This window comes from Leguminivora glycinivorella, chromosome 18 (genome assembly GCF_023078275.1).
Source record: "Leguminivora glycinivorella isolate SPB_JAAS2020 chromosome 18, LegGlyc_1.1, whole genome shotgun sequence".
Classification (NCBI taxonomy): domain Eukaryota; kingdom Metazoa; phylum Arthropoda; class Insecta; order Lepidoptera; family Tortricidae; genus Leguminivora; species Leguminivora glycinivorella.
In genome coordinates this window covers 8,625,665-8,653,007 of record NC_062988.1, presented here as the reverse complement: position 1 = coordinate 8,653,007, position 27,343 = coordinate 8,625,665, and the positions used below count along the sequence as shown (strand labels likewise).

Below are 27,343 nucleotides of genomic sequence, written 5' to 3'. Positions count from 1 at the left end.
TCAATGACGAGCTATCTTCAAGTGACGCTCTGAGTCCGTCTGCCGCCATTTTTGACAGCGATGCCTAGGGATGGGGACCAGCGACTAGTGATGTCCTTACATTCGCCCATTCTGACCTTGACCTTTCGTCCCGAAGGTCTCTGCTATCCATGCTGCTACTGATGACTGCCGCAGTCAACGCAGCCGAAGCAGGCCGCGCCTCCAACTGGTGGCGGTAGACTTCATCTGTTCATTTGTTCTTTTCTTTTCTGCAAAGTGAACAAGAACTTTGTATACTCCAGCTATACACTCAGGCCCTGGTCCTTTGAAGTGATTAACTCGAGAACCGTTGGAAACGGCCGGTGTAGTTTAAGACTAACTTACACCAAGATATGTAATTGGCCTCATTTTATAGTCGAATCATAGTAATGACATAACTAAACTCAAGATTGCATGACCAGACTAGCCTAGTACAAGTAAGTCAGGTCATTATTTAACAAATCCACAGCCAGTAAGGCTTTAAAACTATTAAGGTGCGATGGTACGAAAAGTACATATTTTACCGCCATGATCGATACTATATATTAGTCAAATTAATTATGTAAAATAGATGACATCTAGCGGCGGGCAGGTAATTACTGGTGTACAAAACACCATCTAATATTTGCTTGTAAATAACTTCACCCATCAATACATTTCATTTATTTTCAGGCAAGTATTATGCCATTTATGCCTTAAGTTAAGACTTACGTGAGCGGTGCATTCCAAACTAACCAACCGCTCAATATAATAATGATGATTGGCGTCGTTTAAATAGCAAATACATGGAACAAACTCACAGTTGGCTTCGTCACTGTAGGCTGTGAAGCTCCCCACATGCGCAAGAACGCGTACAACTCGTGAGAGGTTAACATGACACACCCTATGCGTGATCATAGCCACCTTCCAACACAGCACAAGCTCTTGTTAAGAAGCTCTGTAACATACATGGGAAATACTAAGTTCCTTAATGTAACGAGAACGTGATAATTTTTCCTTGGAACTAAGCCAGTAGGTGATAGAATCAGTACAACACAACTGTCGTTCAAGTAACATGATAAAGTTACGAGAAATTAATTTACAATTGGCATAGTAGGTGCTCTCAATTACAGATCCGGCTTACATAGCCGTTAAATAATTTAGTAATAAACAATGACAATCAAGACATTACAAAATATTGTCATGTATTTTTTTTTTTTTTTTTTTTTAATATATATTAAGCAGAATACATGGCTGTTCCTTGGCAGGACCTTTAACAACCGCTGATTATTTTTTTCTATCAACATGATAAAATTAATAAATGGTAATAATCAATGTGTACCAGCCACCAATTTTGCTATAAGACAACACACATTACCATATCAAATCTTCATACGAAAGCCACGGTGATACGGCTTCTTTCGTGGCTGTCAGCGCAACGACCGCAGAAGTTGGCCCTTCATGACAAGGTTGTCGCGCAGCCTGTAGCATGCATTCGTTCAGCTAGGCATTCCGAACAGTTGCTCTCTCCGCTCTATTGGAAACCGTAATTTCACCAGCGACCTCTGGAAAGTATGCATGTAAGTGACCCTTTCAAGGTAACCTTGAGATCATTACTCTTTAAGGTCATAAAACATGCTTTTGACAAACAAGGTCTCAAGCTAACCTCTTAAGGATATACCTCTTAAGGACTATATAACACATGATGGCATCTCTGAAGACCTTCATCACAAATAACAGAAGCAGAACAATCCTCTTAAGGATAGACTATATAGCACATGATGGCGTCTGTAAGACCTACATCACAAATAACAGAAGCAGAACAATCCTCTTAAGGATAGACTATATAGCACATGATGGCGTCTGTAAGACCTACATCACAAATAACAGAAGCAGACCAATCCTCTTAAGGATAGTCTATATAACACATGATGGCGTCTGTAAGACCTACATCACAGATAACAGAACAGAACTAGCCTCGTAAGGGTAGTCTATATAACATATGATGGCGTCTGTGAAGACCTACATCACAAATAACAAAAACAGAACAATCCTCTTAAGGAAAGTCTATGTAACACATGATGGCGTCTATGAAGACCTACATCACAAATAACAAAAACAGACCAATCCTCTTAAGGATAGTCTATATAACACATGATGGCGGCTGTAAAGACCTACATCACAAATAACAGAAAGAGACCAATCCTCTTAAGGATAGTCTATATAACACATGATGGCGTCTCTAAAGACCTACATCACAAATAACAGAAACAGACCAATCCTCTTAAGGATAGTCTATATAACACATGATGGCGTCTGTAAAGACCTACATCACAAATAACAAAAACAGACCAATCCTCTTAAGGATAGTCTATATAACACATGATGGCGTCTGTAAAGACCTACATCACAAATAACAGAAACAGACCAATCCTCTTAAGGATAGTCTATATAACACATGATGGCGTCTGTAAAGACCTACATCACAAATAACAAAAACAGACCAATCCTCTTAAGGATAGTCTATATAACACATGATGGCGTCTGTAAAGACCTACACCACAAATAACAGAAACAGACCAATCCTCTTAAGGATAGTCTATATAACACATGATGGCGTCTCTAAAGACCTACATCACAAATAACAGAAACAGACCAATCCTCTTAAGGATAGTCTATATAACACATGATGGCGTCTGTAAAGACCTACATCACAAATAACAAAAACAGACCAATCCTCTTAAGGATAGTCTATATAACACATGATGGCGTCTGTAAAGACCTACACCACAAATAACAAAAACAGACCAATCCTCTTAAGGATAGTCTATATAACACATGATGGCGTCTGTAAAGACCTACATCACAAATAACAAAAACAGACCAATCCTCTTAAGGATAGTCTATATAACACATGATGGCGTCTGTAAAGACCTACATCACAAATAACAGAAACAGACCAATCCTCTTAAGGATAGTCTATATAACACATGATGGCGTCTCTAAAGACCTACATCACAAATAACAGAAACAGACCAATCCTCTTAAGGATAGTCTATATAACACATGATGGCGTCTGTAAAGACCTACATCACAAATAACAAAAACAGAACTAACCTCGCAAGGATAGTCTATATAACACATGATGGTCCGTCTCCAAAGACCTGCATCACAAATACCAGAAACAGAACTAACCTCACAAGGATAGTCTATATAACACATGATGGTCCGTCTCCAAAGACCTGCATCACAATAATAGGTCTTATGCACATGGTCCGCCTCCTTAGGCCTGCATTGCATAAACAGAACTACTTAAGAAACAATAATCAAAGTGCTAAATGTATAGCAGACATTAAAGTAATCATTATAATTATGACTCACACTTTAAGTGACGGAAATCACTTCATTTGTGGATATCACATTAATTACACTACCATGGATACCACAAGATTCAGGTACAATGTGCTTATCAGGAAACCCTGTGAACAGAATATATTATTAACATCATGTAAAGGCAACACAACTCGGTTCTTAATCCGGCGTGTATATATGCAATGGAAACTCAGTTCTTAATCTGAAAGTAATAAGACAAGCACAACTCGGTTCTTAATCTGAGACTAATAAGACAAAACACAACTCGGTTCTTAATCCGGCGTGCATATATGTAATGACAACTCAGTTCTTAATCTGAGACTAATAAGACAAAACACAACTCGGTTCTCAATCCGGCGTGCATATATGTAATGACAACTCAGTTCTTAATCTGAGACTAATAAGACAAAACACAACTCGGTTCTCAATCCGGTGTGCATATATGTAATGACAACTCAGTTCTTAATCTGAGACCAATAAGACAAAACACAACTCGGTTCTTAATCCGGCGTGCATATATGTAATGACAACTCAGTTCTTAATCTGAGACTAATAAGACAAAATACAACTCGGTTCTCAATCCGGCGTGCATATATGTAATGACAACTCAGTTCTTAATCTGAGACTAATAAGACAAAACACAACTCGGTTCTCAATCCGGCGTGCATATATGTAATGACAACTCAGTTCTTAATCTGAGACCAATAAGACAAAACACAACTCGGTTCTTAATCCGGCGTGCATATATGTAATGACAACTCAGTTCTTAATCTGAGACTAATAAGACAAAACACAACTCGGTTCTCAATCCGGCGTGCATATATGTAATTTCAACTCAGTTCTTAATCTGAGACCAATAAGACAAAACACAACTCGGTTCTTAATCCGGCGTGCATATATGTAATGACAACTCAGTTCTTAATCTGAGACTAATAAGACAAAATACAACTCGGTTCTCAATCCGGCGTGCATATATGTAATGACAACTCAGTTCTTAATCTGAGACTAATAAGACAAAACACAACTCGGTTCTCAATCCGGCGTGCATATATGTAATGACAACTCAGTTCTTAATCTGAGACCAATAAGACAAAACACACATTATGGTTTTAACAAGATGCATAATTAACCTCATCAAAATATTATTATTATTTTATCAACATTTTTGATGAATTTGTGCCATGTAATATAGCAACATGTTTCCTCATTTAGAAAAATGCAAGATCATACAGAGTTTATATGCATAAGAATGTCACTAAGACAGATTTCAAAATACAGTCCCCGGAGAAGTGTTAGTGAACTTATAACAAAACACAAACAAGACAAGACAGTTGTCAAAGTTTTCTTATGCTTATTTACTCATCCCTTTATACCAACCTGTAGTGAATTTAAAATGTATTTACTGTCAGTATACTTACATAAGCCAGATGCAATGGTACAATATTATTGAGTAGGATAAATACCTTATTCCATGTCATTCCGGACAAACTTATATTTAATATGACAAATAGGGCAAGATAATGATCATCTCTCTTTGTAGATCATTAAACCCATAAAGTCACCTGTTATAAGGAATCATTTAGGTGTAATTTAGATCTAAGTACTTGTATCTTATACTCTGTTTCACTGTGACACTGTGACAATTGTCAATATATCACAAGTAGGTTCAATATGTATTATGTATTCTGAAACATATCTGGAAGCACAAAAACACAACACACAAGTGAGCTAATGATTATTCATTACTGCAGCCCCTCTATATATACTGGTAATACTCTTTGCCCGGAGCATTATGTGAATGACAACTTGGATGTGGTTAGCATCTCACCGTCCATGACTTACTGTGGTACTTATTGTGATACATTTTGTGAGTATATAAAAGTATTAGTATCTTCAACATGTACATAACTAAGTTGATCTGAAAGAAAGAAACACAACACAGGCTACTATAGTGGATGTTGATAATTTCAGCTCCAGAGCACTGTGTTTGGATCACTTTTACTTCCGATTTCACACTCATTATGATAAATTATTACTCCAAAGTGTGAATATCTCGTAAACTGCAATGAATCTGAAAGACAACACAAGACACGCCAGCACACTAGGCATGTTCTATCTCTTTGTTGGCACAATTACGGACAACTATTTGATCACGTACTTTGCCTCTTACACTTTTAACTGTATTATATGGTGCTAGTGTCTTTACTCGTTGAATCAGATCGACTGGTGTTAATTAAATACTGTTGGACGACAATAAATGGTTATGAGCGCGGCGCGAGAATGATATTGTCAATTTCGGACAAATTTCATAGTACGGACGTATATGGGTAACTTAATATCCCACTTCTGAAACTGTTAGAGTAAAAACACCAGGTCACCACTATTAATTATACAGTTTATTAAACGGAATCTCAAAATACAAGTTCAATGACGAGCTATCTTCAAGTGACGCTCTGAGTCCGTCTGCCGCCATTTTTGACAGCGATGCCTAGGGATGGGGACCAGCGACTAGTGATGTCCTTACAATACATACAAAAAAAAAAAAAAAAAAAAAAAAAACATTCAGTCGAATTGAGAACCTCCTCCTTTTTTGAAGTCGGTTAAAAATACGATTTAATGTCAATTTTGAACTATTAAAATCAATACAAGTGCAGAAGAATCTGCAACAGATTCACAGTGTCTAAATGATCAGTTTCCGACACTATGATTAATGTCCATCTCTCAGGTTACGAGTGCGCTTGGCTTCCTGGTGCCCCGCCAAGCGGATCATTCGCAAAAAGTTTAATGACTTCGCAAACAGTTCCTAACCGTTCTTTACGTAATGCTACGATTGCTAGTTTTTGCCCGAATCGCTAATTAAACGAGAATTTCTTGTATTGACTCATTAGCACTGTCCACCCACACAAGAAATTAAGACGCCTAGAAAGTATGTCTATTTTATTTAGAATTAGAAAATATGACCACTATGTACAGGTTCAGTAAAGTTTAATCACATAACAGACCCGTTACAATAAGAACTAAGCGTCTCGAACGTGGTTAGTTAAGTAAGTCTATAGGCCAAAGATAAAGGGGCCAGTTTGCCGAACATCTCCACTTACATCGGTCCCCCAGGCCCGTGGTCCGTCGAACGCTGTCAGGCTTAAAGCCTTTAAGAATAAAAGGCGGCTGATTTAAGGCCCCTTGTCGGCGATAACGAGCGGGCAGGCTCGGCTACTGGTCGCCCCATAAAACTTCCAACTACCCACGTTATATCTGCATTCACGATCAGCCCGCATCTTGGCCGCAGTCCGGCCGAGTCAGCGGATAGTCGAGCGAGCGCTAGTTGCCACCTATTACACTATCAACGATGCATAAGATCCCACTAAAGTTGGTCAAGGATCGGCTATATTTGATCAGCACTGACCGTATTCACTTGAGGTTTCGCTTGTTGACCCAACTGTTTGTGTAATCGCTTTAACGGCCGACAATTCCGGCGGTCAGAATTAAACATAAATTACATAAACAAACACATTCCTTCTCCTTAAGTTATTTCTTTTACGCGACGCAATAATGTCAGTAAAGCGCTCGGATATCGGTGTTTCGATTACATCGCCACGCGAGACGATAGTCTCCGGCGAAGCGCGATAGGGACGAATAAAACGAAATTACACAGCGCCCTCTAGAGACCGAGACACGCGACAGTCACGCTACCTACGGGGGATTATGCCCTCGTACTTGAGAATGCACCCCACCTTATGCGCAAAAACGGCACATATTGGAAGTACTACAAAGGAGGGCGCCAACCCTAACGCATTAGTAGGGATTATTGGTATATCTCTTTACAGCGCATTACGTTACTCGATAAGTCACTGTAATCTTAACGACGAGCTTTGTCTAAAGAACAAAGCGTTTATAGGATCGATGGTTAGTCGACCGAAAACTATTGTGCATCGAAAAAACGTTCACTAGTCTATACGCTACGCTACCTGGTTTTGAGGAAGCTTGAGTTCTTAGTATTGTAATTCGGAATGGAATTGCATGCAGTTGGTAGTTTAGCAGTGGTCATCTAGCGCTCATATATAATGTATCTCCCTCGGGTTTCCGCTGAGTCAGTGGAGCAGACAAATGAGCTCGCATGATGGAGGGCCTGCGTCAATTAGCTCTAGGCAGGTTTCATGTGTACTTTGCCGATGCTCCGACCATTTGTCCGGAAATTTCTCCCTTGTAAATTTATTTACGTGACGCTATTGAATTAGGAATCGAAATGGGGATCATCAATCTTTTCTCGTCTGATCTTTGCAATGTTTTGATAGGAAATTTCAAAATTATGTAGATGAAAAATGGCAAAACGTTGTCGAGCTATTAAAATTAATCTGAATAACCATTTGGTCGTCAACGATGTGAGCACTTCGTAAATAAAAGAGAATACTCGTACCTACAATTTTGTGACAACATTTAAAAAGAAAAAGAAATTTTACAAAAAGCACACGTGTATTCCAATTTTTCTAACAAGAGGTATATCTTCAAAAGACTACTTTGTACTTGTGCGAAATAACGAATGAATTGATTTAGTTCAAGGTTAGGTGCACAATCAAAAAGACTAGCGACGACGCGCGACGTGTCTTCGCTCAATGTCAGTCGGATCGGTCGTTGATTGGAGAATTATACGAGCGACACGAGCGTGCATCATATCCTGGGGTTGTATTCTGAAACCGCGACATTTGTATTGTATTAGACTTTATTGGCAGCGAAGAGTGGAGATGTATCCAATGAAACAGAGAACGAATGCTACGAAATGCCTTACGGGCTTTGCTCTTATTTTGAAATAGCATTACACAAACTCCTTTCACAAAAACCTAGGCCAAAGCTAATTCTGTATCGAGTTGGCATGATTTGGTAAATAATAGCATTAACATTTGATTTGGATAAAGATTCTTGGCTTTTATTTTTTCATGTATGGCGTCTTCTCTATCATCAATTCATCAGGCATTGTCTTCCTGTTGAGACACTTGTTAGTAAAGTATATTCTAAAGTGAAACATCTGTAGTAGATAAGTAGGTACAAGCGGTCAATTGCATTGATATTAATACATATAGGTCACTTTATTCTCACTCACACGCTTTGAAAATAGGAACTCTAAATAAGTAAAAATGACAGTTCCGAATACGTCCCCAGCTGGAATTCCGAATAAAATATTCAGCGTGGATATACGGAATCGCGCGAGTATTCTGCGGGCTCTTGTTCGTGCCATTTGCGAGGTAATGGCTCGGTGCAGGGTGTCGGCCTATAATGGAAAAACGTCCGTGATCACACGTCTATTCATATACACTGACATACGTAACTTCGGCAGGCATCTGCAACTGTATATTCATAATAAAATACCCTGAGGCCAAAACTCGTATCTGAATATCATTTCTCTCTTTGTGGCTAACAGTGTAATGGGTGGCATTACAGATCTACAGCAGAACTTAACCAGGGAAGTACGTCCACCTTATAGAAATCCTAGCTTAAGAACATTATGGTCATCAATGCGCATATTGCGCATATAACCTCTATGTTCAGGCATCCTTATTCCATAGCAGGCAGGGCGTCGACACAACTCGATTCCCTACGGGTTGCCTAAAATTCTCCAGTATCTGTAGAAGTTCATACAGAACAGATACCCAAAAACCCCTCGGGCTTTATCAACGAAAATTTTCACACCACGCCACTGTTCCATAGTGACTACTTTTGGTGGTGATGGTAAATCAGGCGGGCCGAGATATATTTCTTGGCCACCGATGTAGTATAAAAGAGTAAAAAATGCATACCTACCCTATTACCTATTACGTCACTCATGAAGGTTGTGACCTGTGACAACCCATGCATGCTCTTGTGACATCTGTCATATAATTTCCCATGTCATATAATAACCCTGTTAAAATTTATCAATAAATATTAGGTAATTGTGTAACAAAACTTTTCTAATACAATTTGTACAGTATTAATCATTCATCTAAATAAAAATCGCCTTCAAATATGAAATATGACACTTATTTACAACTCCGGCAAGATTACGTTAGGGTGGGTGTTGAACTAACAAGGGTGCAACGTTCTTATTAACGACCTGTCAAACATTGAACCCCCAAATCCCCTTTGAATCATATCCCTACGAATGCAACTGTATATTTAGAGGTATAAAAGGTTTACGCCAATGACTCAGCCCTTTAAATGAACTATTGTTGGAAGGATGAGATGCATCGAGACTCATTCGAAATTGAGACTAGTGAAGAGTTCTATCGACCATTTTGTGTAAAGTTCTAGAGAGTATCCTTTTTTAAAATTTCGAAGAAACAGTGTCTTAAAATGTTTGTACACATTTCGTTCCTTCCCTTGTGTTACCGTCATAACTTCATAAGTAGGTACCAAAACTACAATCCGACAAATTGAAGTGTCGAAGAAATTGTGGAAATTTAAAAATGGCAACATTGTAGTGCCACCCCATTGTCTTAAAATTGGTTCGAAATGTACGACACGACAGTGTTGCCACTTTTTCTTGTCGGAGTCTTTGAAAATGGTAACGGAGAGGAAATGAAATCCTGAAGCCATTTTCTTCCAAGAGGAGCAAAGAGCTCGTGATTTCGAGTAGATGTAACCCATAATTTTAGTGCTTCGTACAAAACTTTGCTCACAAAAGCACTTATGACATCAATTCCGTTTTAAAAATCGATTAAATACGTATTTTTAAGTCTCACTACACTAGATACGAGCACATTGCGTTCATCAGTAGTATGAAAGATCGATATTGGAACAGCGGGACAAGTAAGCAAACATGCCCACGTTTTTTTATTTATTTAGAATACAGTTAGTTCAAAAACGTGACTCATTTAGCTTTCAAGTAACGATTGCGCCAGTCACCGTGTTAATGACATCGAGATGTCATTAAGTGTCTTACAAGTAACAACAGACTGTCAAGTGATAGCGCGTGGGCGGGACGAGACGAGTATTCGTATCATAGCTGACTCATATCTTGAATAAAGAAACGGACCAGAGAGACATTTTGTATGTTTTTTCTACGACGGTGGAAAACAAGCCTACGATGTCACTGACAGTTCCAGTTACACGTGGATTGCCGTCACTGAATCATTGCACCCTGTCTCTCTATGGGACCATCCACACACAGGCGACGCATGTCCTGAAACGCGGAACGGACGTCAGCGCCACGCATTTTGTATAGGAAGGACATAAAACGCGCCCCCAGGCGCGCTAAGCGACGTCCCTTGCGCGTCCTTCTTGTACAAAATGTACTGAGGAGACATTTTTTAAATTACATTCGGGATCCGTTCCGCGTCAGACATGCGTCGTTTTGGATGGTCCCTGCAAGATCCTCCACTTACCCCAGTGGATCTTAGAATTACACACGCTGTACTGTGTCATACCACAAAAACGCAATGACAGTTTCCAATTATCCATTAGCTCTCTTTTGGAGGTCTTCTTCCTCCTACCCTTATCCCACGTTATGTGGGGTCGGTACAACATGTCTTTCTCTTCCATTCTCCTATATCTTTCGTTATCTCAACACTCACATCTTTCTTTCTTTTGGAGGTACATTATGGATATGTCCGGTCATGTACCTATTCAAGACAGTATAATACGGAAAGAGCAGTGTAAAGTCTTTAGCCTTTTTTTTCGGGACGAGAGATCACGCTACAATGGTCTGAGCAACTGTTACTTTGTTACGTTTCTTTACTCATTAGGTCACAGGCCTAAAAGGCTGTTCACATCGTATAAAGATCATGTAATGTGTTGGGAGAAGCTTAAGGAATTTCCTTTGTTGGTGGAATTTATCGTTTAATGCTCACTGGATTCAATAACCTTTAGATAATGTGAACAAACCGTTGAAATAATGATTTGAGAGTAATTTTTAAATCAATTTAATGTAACAAATGGTTTTCTGAGAACTTTAAATATTGCTCTCGTGTAGAGATGGGTAGGGGTGAGTAAATACTGAGTATTTACCCGTAATTTACTCAAAGCACCGAGTAAATACTCGTATTTACTCATTTGGGTGAGTAGAAACTATTACCTAAAAATAATTTATAAAATGAGATTTAAGTACTTAGTCGTGTTTATTTTAACTGTGTGGACATGTTTAAATGATATTTATATTCTTAGAAGCTTATGGGAGTCTTAGTTTGTCGAAAAAGAGGTAATCATTGTGAGAAAAAAATGGTGATAATGTTTAGTTAGCAGTTCTGTTTTAAAAAAGCAGGTATTTACAGTAAAAGTATGAGACTTAAATTGATGTTCTAGATAACGGCATGACGTTCGGAAGTGATTGTTAATGTGGCACTTACGACCTTTTATTAAGGATTTTCTAAAGAAAACTCAAAAATGGCTCAGCTGATGACGTTTTAAGTACTAGTTTTGTGTTTTGTATTATATGGGCAATAATTTGACGGTTTCTGGATATTTTTCCAACAACGAATTCGAAAGTTATAAAGGTATAAACATTATTTCGGCCTTAATTATCGTTTTATTCCAAAACTGTTCATATTATTAAAAAAACTTTTTTAGAAACATTCAATTAATTTTTAAAGACCTATCAGATGATGTATAACACACTGGTAATTTCTGAATTTTATTTTTGTGAAAAATAGTTACATGTATGGAGAGCACGTCTTTAAAATAAAGTTCATATAAATTTGATTACTTAACTTAGTAGCCGATAACAAAATACACCAATATTTCTAATTTGTATTTCCATTTCAGCACGCTAAATAGTTTATACCCACCAATTTGAGTAAAAACGAGTAAATACGGGTATTTTGAGTAAATACTGAGTATTTACTCGATATTTACTCTTGAGTATTTACTCACTACCCATCTCTCTCGTGTCTTAAAGTATGTATGTACTTTTAAAAAGTATTGCTAGTTTAAATCGATCTTAGTTAGTGTATTACTTAATGCGTGTTGTTTTGTATACTCAATACTCATACATACAGTATACCTATGATTTGAAAATTTAATGACCACAACTGTCTGTTGCTGCATGTGTCCATGGACGACAGTAATAGCTTACTATCAAGCGAGGACATCATCATCTCTGACATCATAAACAAAAAACATTGCATCAATTAGGCAACGGTACGTCCCGCAATTTAGACAGCGAAACTACTGTAACAAAATCGACAAACTATAAATGAAAAGACAAACCTGAAAGAATTAAAGTTGCAATTCCTTTGCAGATTCTGTAGGTGCACCAGCGCAATGCATTCCCAATTCAAATGAACCTTGTCTACTAACAACTTCCTTCGCCAGTTCACGTAATGCTTTACACGATTACGTGTAGAGTTTTTCTGTAGGAAACCGAGCAGAATTTTAATTTAATTACTTCCATCTTGTGAAACATTATCCGAATTCATTTTCTCGGGAGGGTACGTCTTAATCTTCGCTAGACGAATTGCCTCGTGGTGTAAGTGTTTGCTGGGATGTCTCAGGGGATGTCCCCTTGTGGAGGAATAGAGTGCAATAAATAGGTACATCTCGTTTTACCACTTTTACCTGACTAATATAGGTACTACTTGGAGCGAAACCTACGATCGAAGTGAAACGCTTGAGTTCCTTTATCGTAGCTCCAACTTCACTTGTTAAAAATACTTGATTCGCTTAAGCTGCTTCTACCGGTAGACACAAGGTATTTTAAAAACTTTGTCGCCATACAATATCGTTTGTTAATTGAACTTCTTTCGACCGAACCATTAAAAGTTTTAGTCTTTTACTAAAAGACATCAATTCAATAGATCAAACACGAATGTCCACAGCGTTCAGAAAGTGCGACTTGAACTCACAGCGCCTTACAAGGCATATTTTACAAATAAACAAACAATTCGCAGGATCCCAACTGTCGGCCACAAACATAAAATTACTTTGTTATTGAAACTTTACGCAAAACAATATCAATTCGTTAAAACTTTTCTAATATCTCATTTCCGTTACGCGAAGTTTACATTGCATGGATTTAATTTAAAAGTCAATCTTTAAAGGAATTATGGCTGGCTTTCGTGTTTACCGACCGTGCCTGAGTGTGATTCAGTTTGAAATTTACAGTTACATTAAAAGGCATGAAGCCTAAGGGACAGGCCACATCAGAGCGTCGCGTGTCTCGGGGCGCGCAACGGACGTCTGCGCCACGCCGCTTCAGTGTAATTCAAAAAACGTCTCCTCAGTACATTTTGTATAGGAATGACGTAAGACGCGCCCCAGGTGGCGTGGCGGCGGCGGGGCGCGCGCCGCGCCTTACGTCCTTCCTATACAAAATGTACTGAGGAGACGCTTTTTGAATTACACTCAGGTGGCGTGGCGCGGACGTCCGTTGCGCGCCCCGAGACACGCGACGCTCTGGTGTGGCCGGTCACTAAAATAATTAATGTTAACATACTCTTTTAACTAGGGCATTTGGAATAAGGAGTCCGCAATCAAGCGAATGTCACCTTCCCACAGACATACAAATAAAGTTTTGATCTCATTATAAAAGTACATAAGTCGATAGTTAAATACTGCGGTTCGATACCGGTCTTCATAACTTAGTGAGATTCGTAACGTAACCTTTTCTATGATATAAGCATGTAGGACACATTTTAGTTTGAAATAATCTGATTCACATAAATTGCTTTGTTTTGTAGTATTGCATCATAGCCCTTCGCATTCGTTACTCAATTGTTGCTGGGTTCAACGACCTCTAATAAAACTGTTAATAAAGAGCAATAAGCGACGTTTCGCACCTTATCGCAACGATCACAATATTAACCATTTATTTACCGTTAGTGACGTATCACGCACGGTAAAAACACGAGAACGCAAAAAACGTGACGGTAATGTCTACTGTCAAATTATCGGGGAAAAATGGTGACACGGTTTATGTAGAACAATCTTGATGATTGTTAACACCACGACCGTAATAGTGCATGACTTGACAAAGATATACAGATATGAACAGATGCATAATCATACATACTATACGCCGTGTTTTTATTGAATTCCGTTAGCTTCGGCATATAGTTAGGGCCATTATAGGTAACAGATTGGCATAGTTAGTTTTCTTAAATTCGTATTTTTTCTGAAAAAAAAAACCATACACCTGCGATAGATGTTACTTTAATTGCTGATTGAGAAACGGGCTTTACAATTAACTCACAGTAAGTAAGTGTCAAAACTATGACATGTCAATCGCATATCGAACACACAACGCCCGTTTCTTGACAGTAATTGATGTAACATCTATCGCAGGTGTATGGTGTTTTTCAGTAAAAAGTAAAGAATTAAAAAAACTAACTAAGCTATTCTGTTTCCTATAATGGACCTAAATATATGCCGAAGTTAACGGAATTCAATAAAAGCACGGTGTATATACAATGATATGAACGCGACGCAAAATTTCACGAGAGCTAAAAGAAGCGATGAAATGTAGTAAACCAGCTACTTACAACACATCGATCATCGGCTTATATATTGCCTTGCCAATATACACTGCCTTAATAGTTAATAGATGCTATAGAGACAGCGCCAAATATTAACCTACAAACGCCAATACAGACATATATATATTACTTCCAATACATGTCGTCGATACACCACGCCAAAAGCCCGTGTTCTAGCGGCCATATATTACGGCAAACAAAACGCTTTTACCACACGATGGCATACCGAACGATTATAAACACCGTAAATCATTATGAGAACGCTATCATTTTCCCGAAATGCGTCAACGCTATAAGCGGTTAGTGGTTACACCGAAAACAATATTAGTTGGCCCAATTCGAAGAGATATTGCTATTTCAGCGTTCGAGTTGGTTTCAAACAACCATAGACAGCAGTCAGACTTCTTCATCTTCACGCACGCCTGCTCTATGGGAGTAGGTTCATAAGGTTGTTCTTATTTGTATGGTGTGCGAGTGTGATGTTCGGAATCGGTATTTTTAGCCAGCTGCGAGTTTGAGGAAGATCATATTAATCGTAGTTACTCCATTGCGCGCAATTTTCCTTTTACTACAAAAACGCGTCTTTCAAAACAGAGACAGATGCTTCGAATTGGCGAATATAGATATTCCCGACTATAGCTCAGACTAGAATGAGAAGTTTAATACAAATCTGGAAAATAGTTAGCTTTTGTTTAAACAATAGCAATCACCGATTTACGCGTAACTTTTTAATAAAGTATCATAACGGGTTCGTGAGAGACCGAAATTATTACCATAATTATTGGCCGACAGATAAGTCGTGTACAGTTAGATTTAAGACGGATTGAAATGAAATTAACATAATAATATGACCTGTTGATTACTGGCAGTACGGTTCATGATGAGGTTTCAAACGCCTTCAGATAGGGTGACTTTCTTGAAAACGGATTGATTAAAAGTAACAAAGTATTTTATAGACCGTCAACCAAATCTTGTCACTAAAAAAAGGCGGCAAATTTGAAAAATCGCGGGCTAGCAACACTAGTTTTGAAAATCGGTGGAAATTCGCGTGTCATTTGTATCTTATCTGTGGAAACCTCCACCCTACCAAAAATAGAAATAACTAGCATATATCCGTCCCTTTTTAATACATTATCTAATTCGTAAGGGAGTAAAGGATGAGTATACGCGTTTCATATGCATTTTTTATTAGGGAGGCATTCCAATGTTGCAGGACCAACGAGCAACTTGAAAAAAAATCTCTGTGGCTGTTCGACGTACATTGCTGGTTTTTGTTCGTTTCATAGGGATACCATACTTTAGTTTGATGTACATTGTTACTGCCAAAATTTGGTTGACAGGCTGTTCATACTTTAAATCTAAATAAATAAAAGAAGAAACTGACTGACTGACATATCAACGCACAACCGAACCGCTGGTCCTAGAGATTTCAAATTTGGCAAGTAGGTTGATTATAAAGTGTAGAGGAGCACTAAAAAAGGATTTTTCACAATTCACCTCCTAAGAGGGTGAGATGGGGGTTCAAAGCTTGTATGGGTACAAGATTAGATTAGTACGCGGGCGAAGCCGCGGGAAGAAGCTAGTTACGTAATAAGAATCAAGTTTAAAGGACACAGGTATACAGTCAGCACCAAAATAGCATATCAGACTGCTCTCTGATAGTATTGCAGATACTTTAGGCGCGTCGTTATCATTCTTCACGAAAGCTGGCATGGGACGAATGGACAAATATTTGGTTTGAGTGACGTCTCTATTGGTACTATTGGTAGGCTTACAGTCAAGACTCTCAAGAGCCACCTGCCAAGAGGTTAATGTGGACACACATATATATGTATATTGTTTCATTCTTTTTTTTTTCATTCACTAAGCCAGATTATGACCCTACTTCTACATAGTAAATAGGACAGTTAAAAACTGTTTACTATAGTCGCTCGATTTCTAAAGCAAAGACATTATCTCAAGGCCGATTACCAAAACAAAGCAATCCGAAGTTTATCCAACAATGTAACTGTCTTCAGAGACGTTGGTCAATACCGTAGCCAATCCTCGAATCATGCCGGAACATTAACCTGGTATAGATTAGACATCGCCTTGAAAAACGCCATAAACGTTGCGGAAACTGCAGATAATTATATTTTTATATGGAGCAAGGGAGTGTTTCGCAATGGTTAAGCTGTAACGCATAGAAAGCGGTGCGGTAACGGTTGTAATACTTGTAGCAGTTGTAGCATAAGAAGTTAGTTGGAAGAGGACACATTGAGCGCCGTGGAGTTTGGGGCCCGAGCGTTTTTAGCGACTTCATCCAGTAAAAGTCAGACATATGGACGCAGACAAAGCTTATTCAGGTTGTCTAGATATTTAAAACCTTGCAGGAGCGTCTTTTGATGAGCATCAGTCATGCCACAAGCGGAAGCTCAAGCTCAACACTAGGGATGGTCCAAAGGGTTCCAAACTTCAGCCAAAACAACACAGGGTATCCTTAGACAAAGGTTGTCTGTATTTTTCCTTATTGCGATCGCGCCGTCATCGCCACCGCAGTGCGTAAGCAGCCTTAGCCGTGACGAAACGACGTTACAGTTAGCCGCGCATTGTTCAACTCCAACGTGCCGAGACTCATCTGGTTCTCGTAATTGTGGATCGTTAACCCCTCCATTTCGGGTCGCCACTGAATAATCAACTGGCGAACTTGTGACCTGGATACAAACCCCGAATCGGGACATTATGCAGATTTATATCATAGATTTGCATTTAAATGTTACCATATGGATAAGTATTATGTGATCATCTTAGACGAATTCCCACAACCCAGAGAATATGCTCAATAAAGAGCGTGTTGAGAAAGATAGATGTAGAGAAGACCTACATAGAAAATACCCACCTACGGTGAATCATCACACAAACACATGCACTTGAATGGGATTTGAAATTTCGAACATGTCACAAAATTAAAGAGGACAATTTTTTGCGTATCGGGAACTCAAAAAACCGGCAAAGAGAAGAACGGAATAGCGATTATTCCACAGATAAGACCCTGGTTGATGATGATGATGATGAAAATGATAGGTTAAGGTTGAATACTATTTATTCAATATAGGTATCAGTGTTTTTACTTTTTACGTTACTGCTACCTATCTACATATTTGATATTATTTGGCGAACGAAAGCAAACGCGTGTGCGGCAGCAATCAAATTTCCTTGCGGAGTATCAAAGATTATTAAAACAGATCCACGAATGGGGAACAGACAAAGGCCATTGTTTCCGATGCGCAGTTCCGAGAAAAAGGGTAAAATAGAATTTCTGAAAATTTTCAACCTCGGTGTCTGCCGGTCTATTGTCCTTTGTTTGAACCAGCCGACGCAAAGGCAAACAAACTTTCTTAATCTACGGATTCAAAGTGAATATGATTCAAGCTTAGCATATAGAAAACTACATACATAGTATGGTACTCTACAATACTCGACATGTTTGTTAGCAGTGATGGATTATACCTACTATCTGTTAGATAAATCAAAGATCGAGATCCGTAGCAGACTGATTTATTTCAAATGTACAACTACCGACATACTTATGAATCTACCCTACGTAACACCTCCCTCTCATTTCACAATAATAACTTATACCTAAATGAGATATAGGATTTATAAACTAACACAAGCTATGAAATCGTGTCAGATCATGTTCACTTTAATTAATTTAAAGGACACGGCTATTCAAGTTGGACAAATACATAATGAACAATATATGTATCGGGACAGAAGTAGGTATTCAATTATGTAATCAACAAAGATCCACCAAAGTATCATACATATTATGTTGTAAAAATAACGATTTAACATACATTTTCAAAAAAGTGTTATCTTAACATAAAGTTTTACCTACTAAGGTTTGATAAGCCACACCAACCATTCGTAAACCTTATTGCAAACAGATGCTCAATTATTTATGTTTATACAGGATTTTCCTTATCGATAATCTAATTTATGAATGAAGTTCAAGTGCTTCGACACATATAAGCAATTAACATAGGTACATCACTTTATTTACTATTAGGTATTTAGTAATAACTATTACGGAATACTAAAACTATATAATTAGGTACTATATACTAATAGGTACAAAGGTACGAATTAAAGTTATTTGCGGAGTGTTTTAGTTACTCAATAGATCATATTTTAGTTTTCTGTAATTTTTCTATACAACGCAAAGCTGCCTGTCGTCTTGTTCGACCTTCAACCTCTTGCGGCGAGGAGGGCCCTATTCTACAGTCGGCGTTTGGAACTGGATTTCTAACAGGAGACAAGTGCGACTCCGGTTCCTCTTCTGCAAGCTGCCATTCATGCATGGTGCTCTCTTTTTCGATGACTTCACGTTGTTCGTCATCGTTAACCGCCGACTGTTGGACTTTAGCAAGAGAAAACCGAGACTTGCGTTTATCCTGTAACATTTGGTCAATGTGCCGTTTGTGTACCTGGCCATCTCCAGTTTTTACAGAATAGGATACGGGACTTTGACGGTCTATAACCACCCCTTCCGTCCATTTTCGATTATGCTTCGTGTAATCTCGGATGATGACCGGGTCTCCGACGGTAGCCTGGCGAAGGCGCGCCGGCCGGCGCTGCTCACTGGCGAGCTGGTGCTCGCGCACGACCTCACTAGCGTCAGGCCGCAGCAAGTCTAGGCGCCCACGTAGTCGTCGTCCCAGCAGCGCGACCGCTGGCTCTCGTCCGGTTGTGCTGTGCTCCGTGTTGCGATAAGTGAACAAAAATCTACACAGGGCAGTTTCTGCGTCTTCGCGTTCAATGTCTGCCTTTTTTAAGGCTCGTTTCACGGAGCGCACGGCGTTCTCTGCGGCCCCATTACTCGCTGGATGATAGGGCGGAGTTAGGGTTTGTTTTATGCCATTTCGCTCAAAATATGTCCTCAGTTCGAGGGAACTGAAAGGTGGTCCGTTGTCAGAAATCCGTTAACCGAAAACCGAAAACCGTTTAGGCAGTCCGAAACGCGCAAACATTCTCCTAAAACACGATATAACTGTTGATGCAGAAGTATTGTTGACTTTCTCTGCCTCTATCCATTTGGAGTGCGCGTCAATAACGATCAAGTAATATTTATTGTTAAAAGGCCCTAACCAATCAACATTTAAGCGCGACCAGGGTTCCTCGGGCCACGGCCACGAGTGTAGCGGCGCCGGCGCCGGTGCCGGGCGCACCGCGCGGCAAGCGTCGCATTCGCGCGCCGTTCGTTCGATATCTGCGTCAAGTGTCGCCCACCAAACATAATTACGAGCAATTTGTTTCATTTTAATGATCCCCGGATGCCCCTCGTGAATTTCCTTTAAAATTCCGCTTTGCAAGGTCATGGGTATTATAATTTTGTAACCCCATAGTAAACAGCCTTGATCAACATGAATGCTGTCTTTGCGAATGAAAAATGGCTTAAAGGTATCATCACTCAAAACTTTCGGCCATCCGAACATAACGTAGCCTATAACTTTACTCAAAACTGGGTCTCGCGCGGTCTCAGTTTTAATATCTTTAAAACTGAGTGGGAAACTTCCCTGAATGAAATTTAGATAACTGCCTGCCTCATCCTCTCTTTCAGCTCGATTGCCAGTCGAGAGCAAAGGAAGACGAGACAGCGCATCGGCTTGGCAATTCTGTGCGGATGTTACAAATTCGATACTAAAATCATAAGCCGACAACGTAACAGCGTAACGCTGTAATCTACTCGCAGCTGTTACAGGAATGCCTTTATTTTTACCAAAGATGTAACTAAGAGGTTTATGGTCACTTCGAAGTGTAAAGTGTCTGCCATACAAAAACTGATGGTGTTTTGTTACCCCAAAAACAATAGCTAAAGCTTCTTTGTCCAGCTGCGAGTAGTTTTGCTCGGCCGCGCTGAGTGTGCGCGAGGCGCAGCTGATCGGACGCTCGCGGCCATCTTTGCCGCGCTGCGCCAGCACGCTGCCGAGCCCGTACGCGCTGCTATCGACCGACAGCACCAGCGGCAGTGCCGGGTCGTAGTGCGCCAGCACGGGCGCGCTGCTCAACACTTTCTTGATTTTATTAAAAGCAATATCGCAATCGCTGCTCCACACCCAATCGACGTCCTTTTTTAATAAATTATATAAGGGTCTAAGAATGTCACTCATGTTAGAGCAGAATTTAGAATAAAAGTTTATTAAGCCCATAAAGCTTTTCAACTGTGTGACATTCGTTGGACGAGGAGCTGCAACTATTGCTTTAATTTTTTTATTGTCTGTGTGCAAACCGTCCTTATCAATATTATACCCTAAATAAGTCACACTGTCTCTAAAAAACTGACATTTATCAAAATTGATACGGAGTCCATTTTCTTTAAGTCTCTGCAAAACTGCCCTTAAGTTGGCCAAATGTGTTGCCCTATCTTTTCCGGTGACGCAAATGTCATCTGCAAATACTGCGGTAGATGGCAGGCCACTAAGAGTCTCTTCCATAATTTTTTGGAAGTTCTCTGGTATACATTTAATACCAAAAGGAACCCTCCGATAGACAAAAGTTCCTACATGCGTGGTTATGGCTGTCATCGGTTGAGACTCTTGTTCTAACAGACACTGTTGGAATGCATTCGATAAGTCCAATTTTGTGTACTGTTCACCGCCTCCTAATGTTGCAAATATTTCTTCTATTCGCGGGAGTGGGTAATGGAAATCTTTGAGAATAGGGTTTATTGTGATTTTATAATCACCGCAAATACGGATATCACCGTTAGATTTAATAACCGGCACGATAGGTGTTCCGTAGTCCGACCGCTCGACCTTGTAGACGACGCCCTCCCGCTGCAGGCGCTCGAGCTCGCGCTCCACGCGCCCGCGCAGCGCCAGCGGCAGCGCGCGCGCCTTCACGAACACGGGCACGTCACTCGTCAGGTGCAAACGTATACGCGATTTAAAAGTACCTAAACCCTCCGCAAATACCTCCGGATACTCTTTTTTTAATACATGCGCCATGGAATCGCTTTCAGCTAAATTGTGACAAAATTCCATATACTCTAATAATTTTAAAACCCTAACCCAAGTGCGGCCCATAATCGGTGGTCCACCATTTTCAATAATGTGTAATTTTAATTTAGCCGAATTTTGTCCACAAATTACATCAACATCAATATAACCAAGCGCCTTGATAGGATCACTAATATAGGATTTTAACAACAATGTATTTCTGTTAATAGGTAAATGTGACAAATGTTTCTCATAAAACAATTTCGACACTGCAGAATATTTACTTCCCGTATCAACTTCGAATTTGTAAAAAATGCCGTTTACGGATAAGTTCACTAAATACGGTCCATCGTTATCTCCCTTCGAGATCAAATTATAGAAATGACAATCATCATCGTCCGAATCGCTACTTTCATTTAAAAAGTACTGACCTTTAGCCATCCTTCTGTTGTAAAAATCGCCACTCTCACCTTTGCGCGTACACATAACTTTTAGATGGCCCTTAACACCACACAAATCACACGAAAAGTTCTTGTACCGACACTTATTTGGAGGATGTGTGGGTTTCCCACATCGCGCACACGGGGCCCGCTGCGAACCGCTGCCTGCGCCGCCGGCGGCGGGCGGGCGGCGGCCGCCGCTCACGCGATGCAGCCCGTCGTCGGCCGCGCTGCCGCCCGCGCCCGCCGCGCCGGCGCCGGCCGGGGCGCACGCCGTGCTCGCGTGCCGCTCCGCCGCCTCGAGCGCGCTGGCCAACTCCACGGCCCTTTTGTAATCTATGTCTTTTTCGGCGAACAACCTCGAACGCATCTCCTCGCTGTGTAAACCTGAGACGAATTGGTCTCGTAAATTTTCTTCGAGGCCGGTTCCGAAGTTGCAGGTTTTAGCCAAATGTTTCAACCCTTGGAGATAAACACGAATGCTTTCACCCTGCTGTTGCACCCTTTGCCGAAAAACGTGTCTCTCGGCGATCTCAGATCTTTCTGGTTCCAAGTGTTTCTTTAATAAGGCCACTAAATCGTCAAAACCTTTGTCCTCCGGATGAGCGGGGAACACAAATCACAAAGTAAATTGTAACACTCTCCACCGACAACCGTTAACAACGTAGGCACTTTTAGATTGTCACTTATGTTATTTAACTTTATGAACTGGTTTACGCGACGCACATAGTTGTCCCAATTAGATTCTAACGAAAATGGTTCTATTTTACCGATAGGCATGTTAACACAAAGCGTAAAGTACTTAAATTTAATTTTTAAAACCGACTGCGCCAATGTTAGATAAATCAAAGATCGAGATCCGTAGCAGACTGATTTATTTCAAATGTACAACTACCGACATACTTATGAATCTACCCTACGTAACACTATCCAGGACGCTTCTCCACGAATATACCACACAGCTTGATTCTTGTTTTGATATTTATATCAGTTTTACACAATTCAAAACAAGATGTTACCGAATGCTTGTCATTGTTACCAAAACATCTTAGGTCAAACATCTCGCGCGGACGCGGCATTTACATACCCTTTTGCATTAGTACTGCATTGCATCAAGGCATAAAAATATATACATATGTACTTAATTTGATATTTATTGTTTAGTTGTGCTGACTGGACAAGTGCACATGAACGGATTTATCCATCTTTTTAATAGTGCAATCATCAAAATGACGTACAAATCTACAAATTAAATCTTGTCAACATAAATTCGCTCATAAATTAAAAGATACATTCTCGTTATTATAACAGACAAGCTATGAAATAAAAAGGAGGTACCATTTCGCAGTTCTCAAATAAAAGGAATGCGTAAAACGTACTCCAAGAGGAATCTCTGATTGTAAAGGGGAAGATATAAAGCCCCCCGGTAAAGCACAGTGGCATTATTAGCTACACCAGACGAAAGGATGAGCAAAGTGCATTCATGTTCATTTTAGGTCTGTCACCTGTTTTGTTCATGATTTTACGGTCGACGAAACGTAAATGTAAATTATCGGTATGTTTCATGTTTTTAGAACATGTGATAGGTTGCACTATCAATTTATTGGCACGTATTTACAGTCGAATTCATAAATATGTGTACATTTTTTCACCTTATTTCTACGAGTTAAGGTGAAGAAATGTACAGATATTTATGAACTCGACTGTACATTAAAAAACCTCTCTCGATTTCTCTAATATTTAGAATACATCTATATAAGTAAAACAATGTGTACTTCAATACGTCTGATGCCCAAATACATTCAAGATAGTATTGAAGCACGAATGTTTTTATTTATTATCTTGAAAAGAATACAGGTCATTTTAGTGAGCTATCCAATACTTACAGATTTTCCATTGAACAGTAAAATTTAAATAAGAAACAGATCTTCCCGAGATTATTGAAATTCCCGACTGTGCAAGTTCTCAGTTCCCCCGTTGTTTCTTTTTAATCACGGGCTGTTTAAAATATTCATGTCCCAGTGCCGTAAAGGAATAAACATAAATCCACACTGGATAGACGTTATGCAAAGCCGCAGAACCCAAATTGAGTTTCCTCGGGTGGTTTTTGCAGTAAGTCCGGCGAAAAGACAACGCCGGGGTCGACCTTCTATTGTGTGGAGAAAAAACGGCTAAATGGACTGGATTTGAGAATTTATGTCGGTATAATCTGTGCGTAGTAGCGATTGCGGAAGGCGGAAACTGGTGAATGCGTGCGTACATTGCGTACACATTGGAGAGAAGTCAAAATTTCTTCGAGTTCAAGAGGGTGTAGTTTTCGGTATTTTTATCCGTACGTACTAATTTTAATGGTGCGATGAAGAACGTTGTCAATAGAATGACACTAAAAACGCCAGTATTTGTGAGAATATTTATGAAATGCCCAATTGCAATACACTGGGCATAGTGGATGGAGAATGGGGTAGTGGATGATGGATGGGATGATATAATTAAGATATGTATGAACTAACAAAATATGTCTTGGTATTGGCATAATATGATGTAGATAAGGAAAAAGGATCTAACCCAAAAAAATAGCCATTAAAATAAATGACTTATCATATTGACAGAAACTTTAAATTAAATTGTCAATTTTTTATGAATTGCATCCTTTTTCCTTAACTACGTCCAATTCACCTTTCGCATAATTTGTTATGGGATAGTATAGTTACATATTTAATTTATTTAGGCATATTTTGTTTTTCCGAATAAATTTAATGCATAAAAGTTATTCACTGAATGGTTAAAAACATGCAACTTTTATTTAGTCATATGGCAAAGAACAGACCCTGAGACACAGAACTTAATTTAGATAGAAGAAACAAATTCATAAATTTGTATAGGGGCCGAGCGTGTCAAATTTTGTACTGAAGTTGATTCTTGCCTGTAATTTTAAATATGTCTCAGCCTCTTAATTGTTCATAATTTTTGTGTTGTTGCAATTGAATATCACGTAACGAGGCATTTTTTATGTTTTGGTTGACTTCAACTTACAAAAATTGACGCCCGAAAGCTGCAAGCTGCGAGTAAAGACGGACCTCAAGATTTGGCATTAAAAACATGCAACTTTTATTTAGTCATATGGCAAAGAACAGACCCTGAGAGCAAGCCCCGTACACACCTGGAGGCGGAGCGTTGAGAACGAGCTGAGGGAATTTGGACTGAGCTTGAACAAGGCCAAGGCGGTGGCTCAAGATAGAAAGGCGTGGAAGGATCTTGTGGAGGCCCTATACACCTATGGGGTGCCTTAGGACATTCAACAACAACAACAAAGAACAGAAACATTCATAAGTTAAAATTAAGTCCAATCAGCCATTTGATGGCCTAGTCACTAAGGGTGATCAAGTCTTCTCGAGGTCCATTGGCATAGTGACATTAAATGTTTTTAATAAATAAATAGTTGATTTCTCTTTTCAATGCATACAATTTATGCCAATATTGTTTCAAGGGGCTGACTAACTATCAGTTTGCCAGGTGTTAACAGCTTGTCAGTTAGAAGTAAAAAGTGATAGCACCAAATAACTCAGTAGCGGGACAGTGGCATCATAGCCAATAAATTTTGAAACCATTAAATAACAGATTTACAACAGTCTAAAATCACTAAACAAGCTATACCATGGACTTCTTTTACAATGAGGAGCGCCGTGACTATTGGTGTAGATTGGTTGTAAAATTATTTAATGTCCAAGTGAGTATGAAAACTAGCAATCCTTACAAAGATTCCAATGATAACTAGGTCATATTCAAGACCACTACACAAGAATTTAAACTAAGGACTATACAATAAAGAGACTCACTGTTGGTGTAAGTTGGTTGTGAAAATATTGAATTTCCAAGTGAAAGTATGTAAACAAGCAATACTTTTAGAGACTGTACCAATTGATAAATAGAACCTACTCAATTAGCACTTGTAGATATGTAATTTTTTTAAACTAGTGTTGAGTCATGAAACTGATTTGAATGTAAACAAATACAGTAGATACCACTTTCTTATTAGATAATAATTAAATGTCTTTTTGGAAATGTGTACTGTATGTTTACTGGTAAAAGTTTTAGTGAGCAACTAGTTTCAATCTTATATTTTCACAGTAAAAGCTTTCAGTGTTTTGTTTAGTAAGTTAAGATAACCTTCTGGCTATACACACTTTAAGTAGGAGAAAACACAATTTATAACATCACAAAAATTATTAAGATCTGTTTTGTGAACGCGACTCAAAGAGAAAGGAGCGAGTGGTTACAGAAATAAACAAAAAGAATTGACCTTTACGCCCCGCTATGCGGACTAGTACTAGGGTCTTCGTCAACACTACAACATACCTTATCTCCTGGGATGTTTTTTGCCGACATGGTGTGTCACCTTCCCGTGTTATGATCCGACGTCGTCTTGAGGACGATATATCCAGAGAAAGGATCTCACTGTTGCTGACAACCCAGCATACGACACAAAACACTTCACTTGGCCATCATCACTGCTCGAACAATGCATTAAAGCCACAAACACAACAATCGACCCATCGTTTGGCGTCGTAATCAGCAGGATTTCCCATTGATATTCATCGATACAGATAATTTTTCACAACACAATACACAAACACAGCGACTGACAGAAGCTAACTTGAGTGAGCTTGACGGAAAATGGCGAGGGATGGTTGACGTACCTCCCGCCCGCTACCCGCGCATGCCATCGATGTTGTTTTATTTTACTTCTACTGTGAGGGCAGGGCAGCACTAGAACAATAACAAACAAATGTTCGACTTTAATAATTTCCTCCTCATTGTACTAGATGGCGCTGAACTATGTCTGTTATGAATTTCCAACAATTTATTATAGATGTCGTTAGTAATATTTTTTTGTGCTGGCAATAATATAATTGATACCATCATGTTGGTACAACGTACTAGTGACGTCCACTCCACGTAATGATGCAACATACCGGTTTTCAATAGAACTTTACTTTACTTCCTAGAGCTGTGTCAGGACATGCGTCCTTTTATTAAATAATTTAAACGGATTGCGTATTAATTGTAATCTCTTTTGTTACTCTATGACGTCAACAGAGGTTTCGTTTTCATTATT

General features: G+C 39.3%; 1 protein-coding gene and 1 long non-coding RNA gene across 2 annotated transcripts in view; both read right to left on the bottom strand.

Moving 5' to 3' along the window:
- Positions 1–26,929, bottom strand: part of LOC125235964 (ubiquitin-like protein 3) — a 241,482-nt gene extending 214,553 nt beyond the window's left edge. The window contains exon 1 of the mRNA XM_048142632.1: positions 26,584–26,929. Coding sequence (XP_047998589.1) covers positions 26,584–26,613 — 30 coding nt within the window. The 5' untranslated portion in view covers positions 26,614–26,929. The remainder of the gene's footprint in view (positions 1–26,583) is intronic.
- On the bottom strand, positions 662–1,813 carry LOC125235965. The gene is made up of 2 exons (XR_007178146.1): positions 1,376–1,813; positions 662–955 (listed from the first exon to the last, which is right to left on the bottom strand). It is a non-coding gene; the product is annotated as an uncharacterized LOC125235965 (long non-coding RNA).
- Positions 26,930–27,343: the final 414 nt, after the last annotated feature.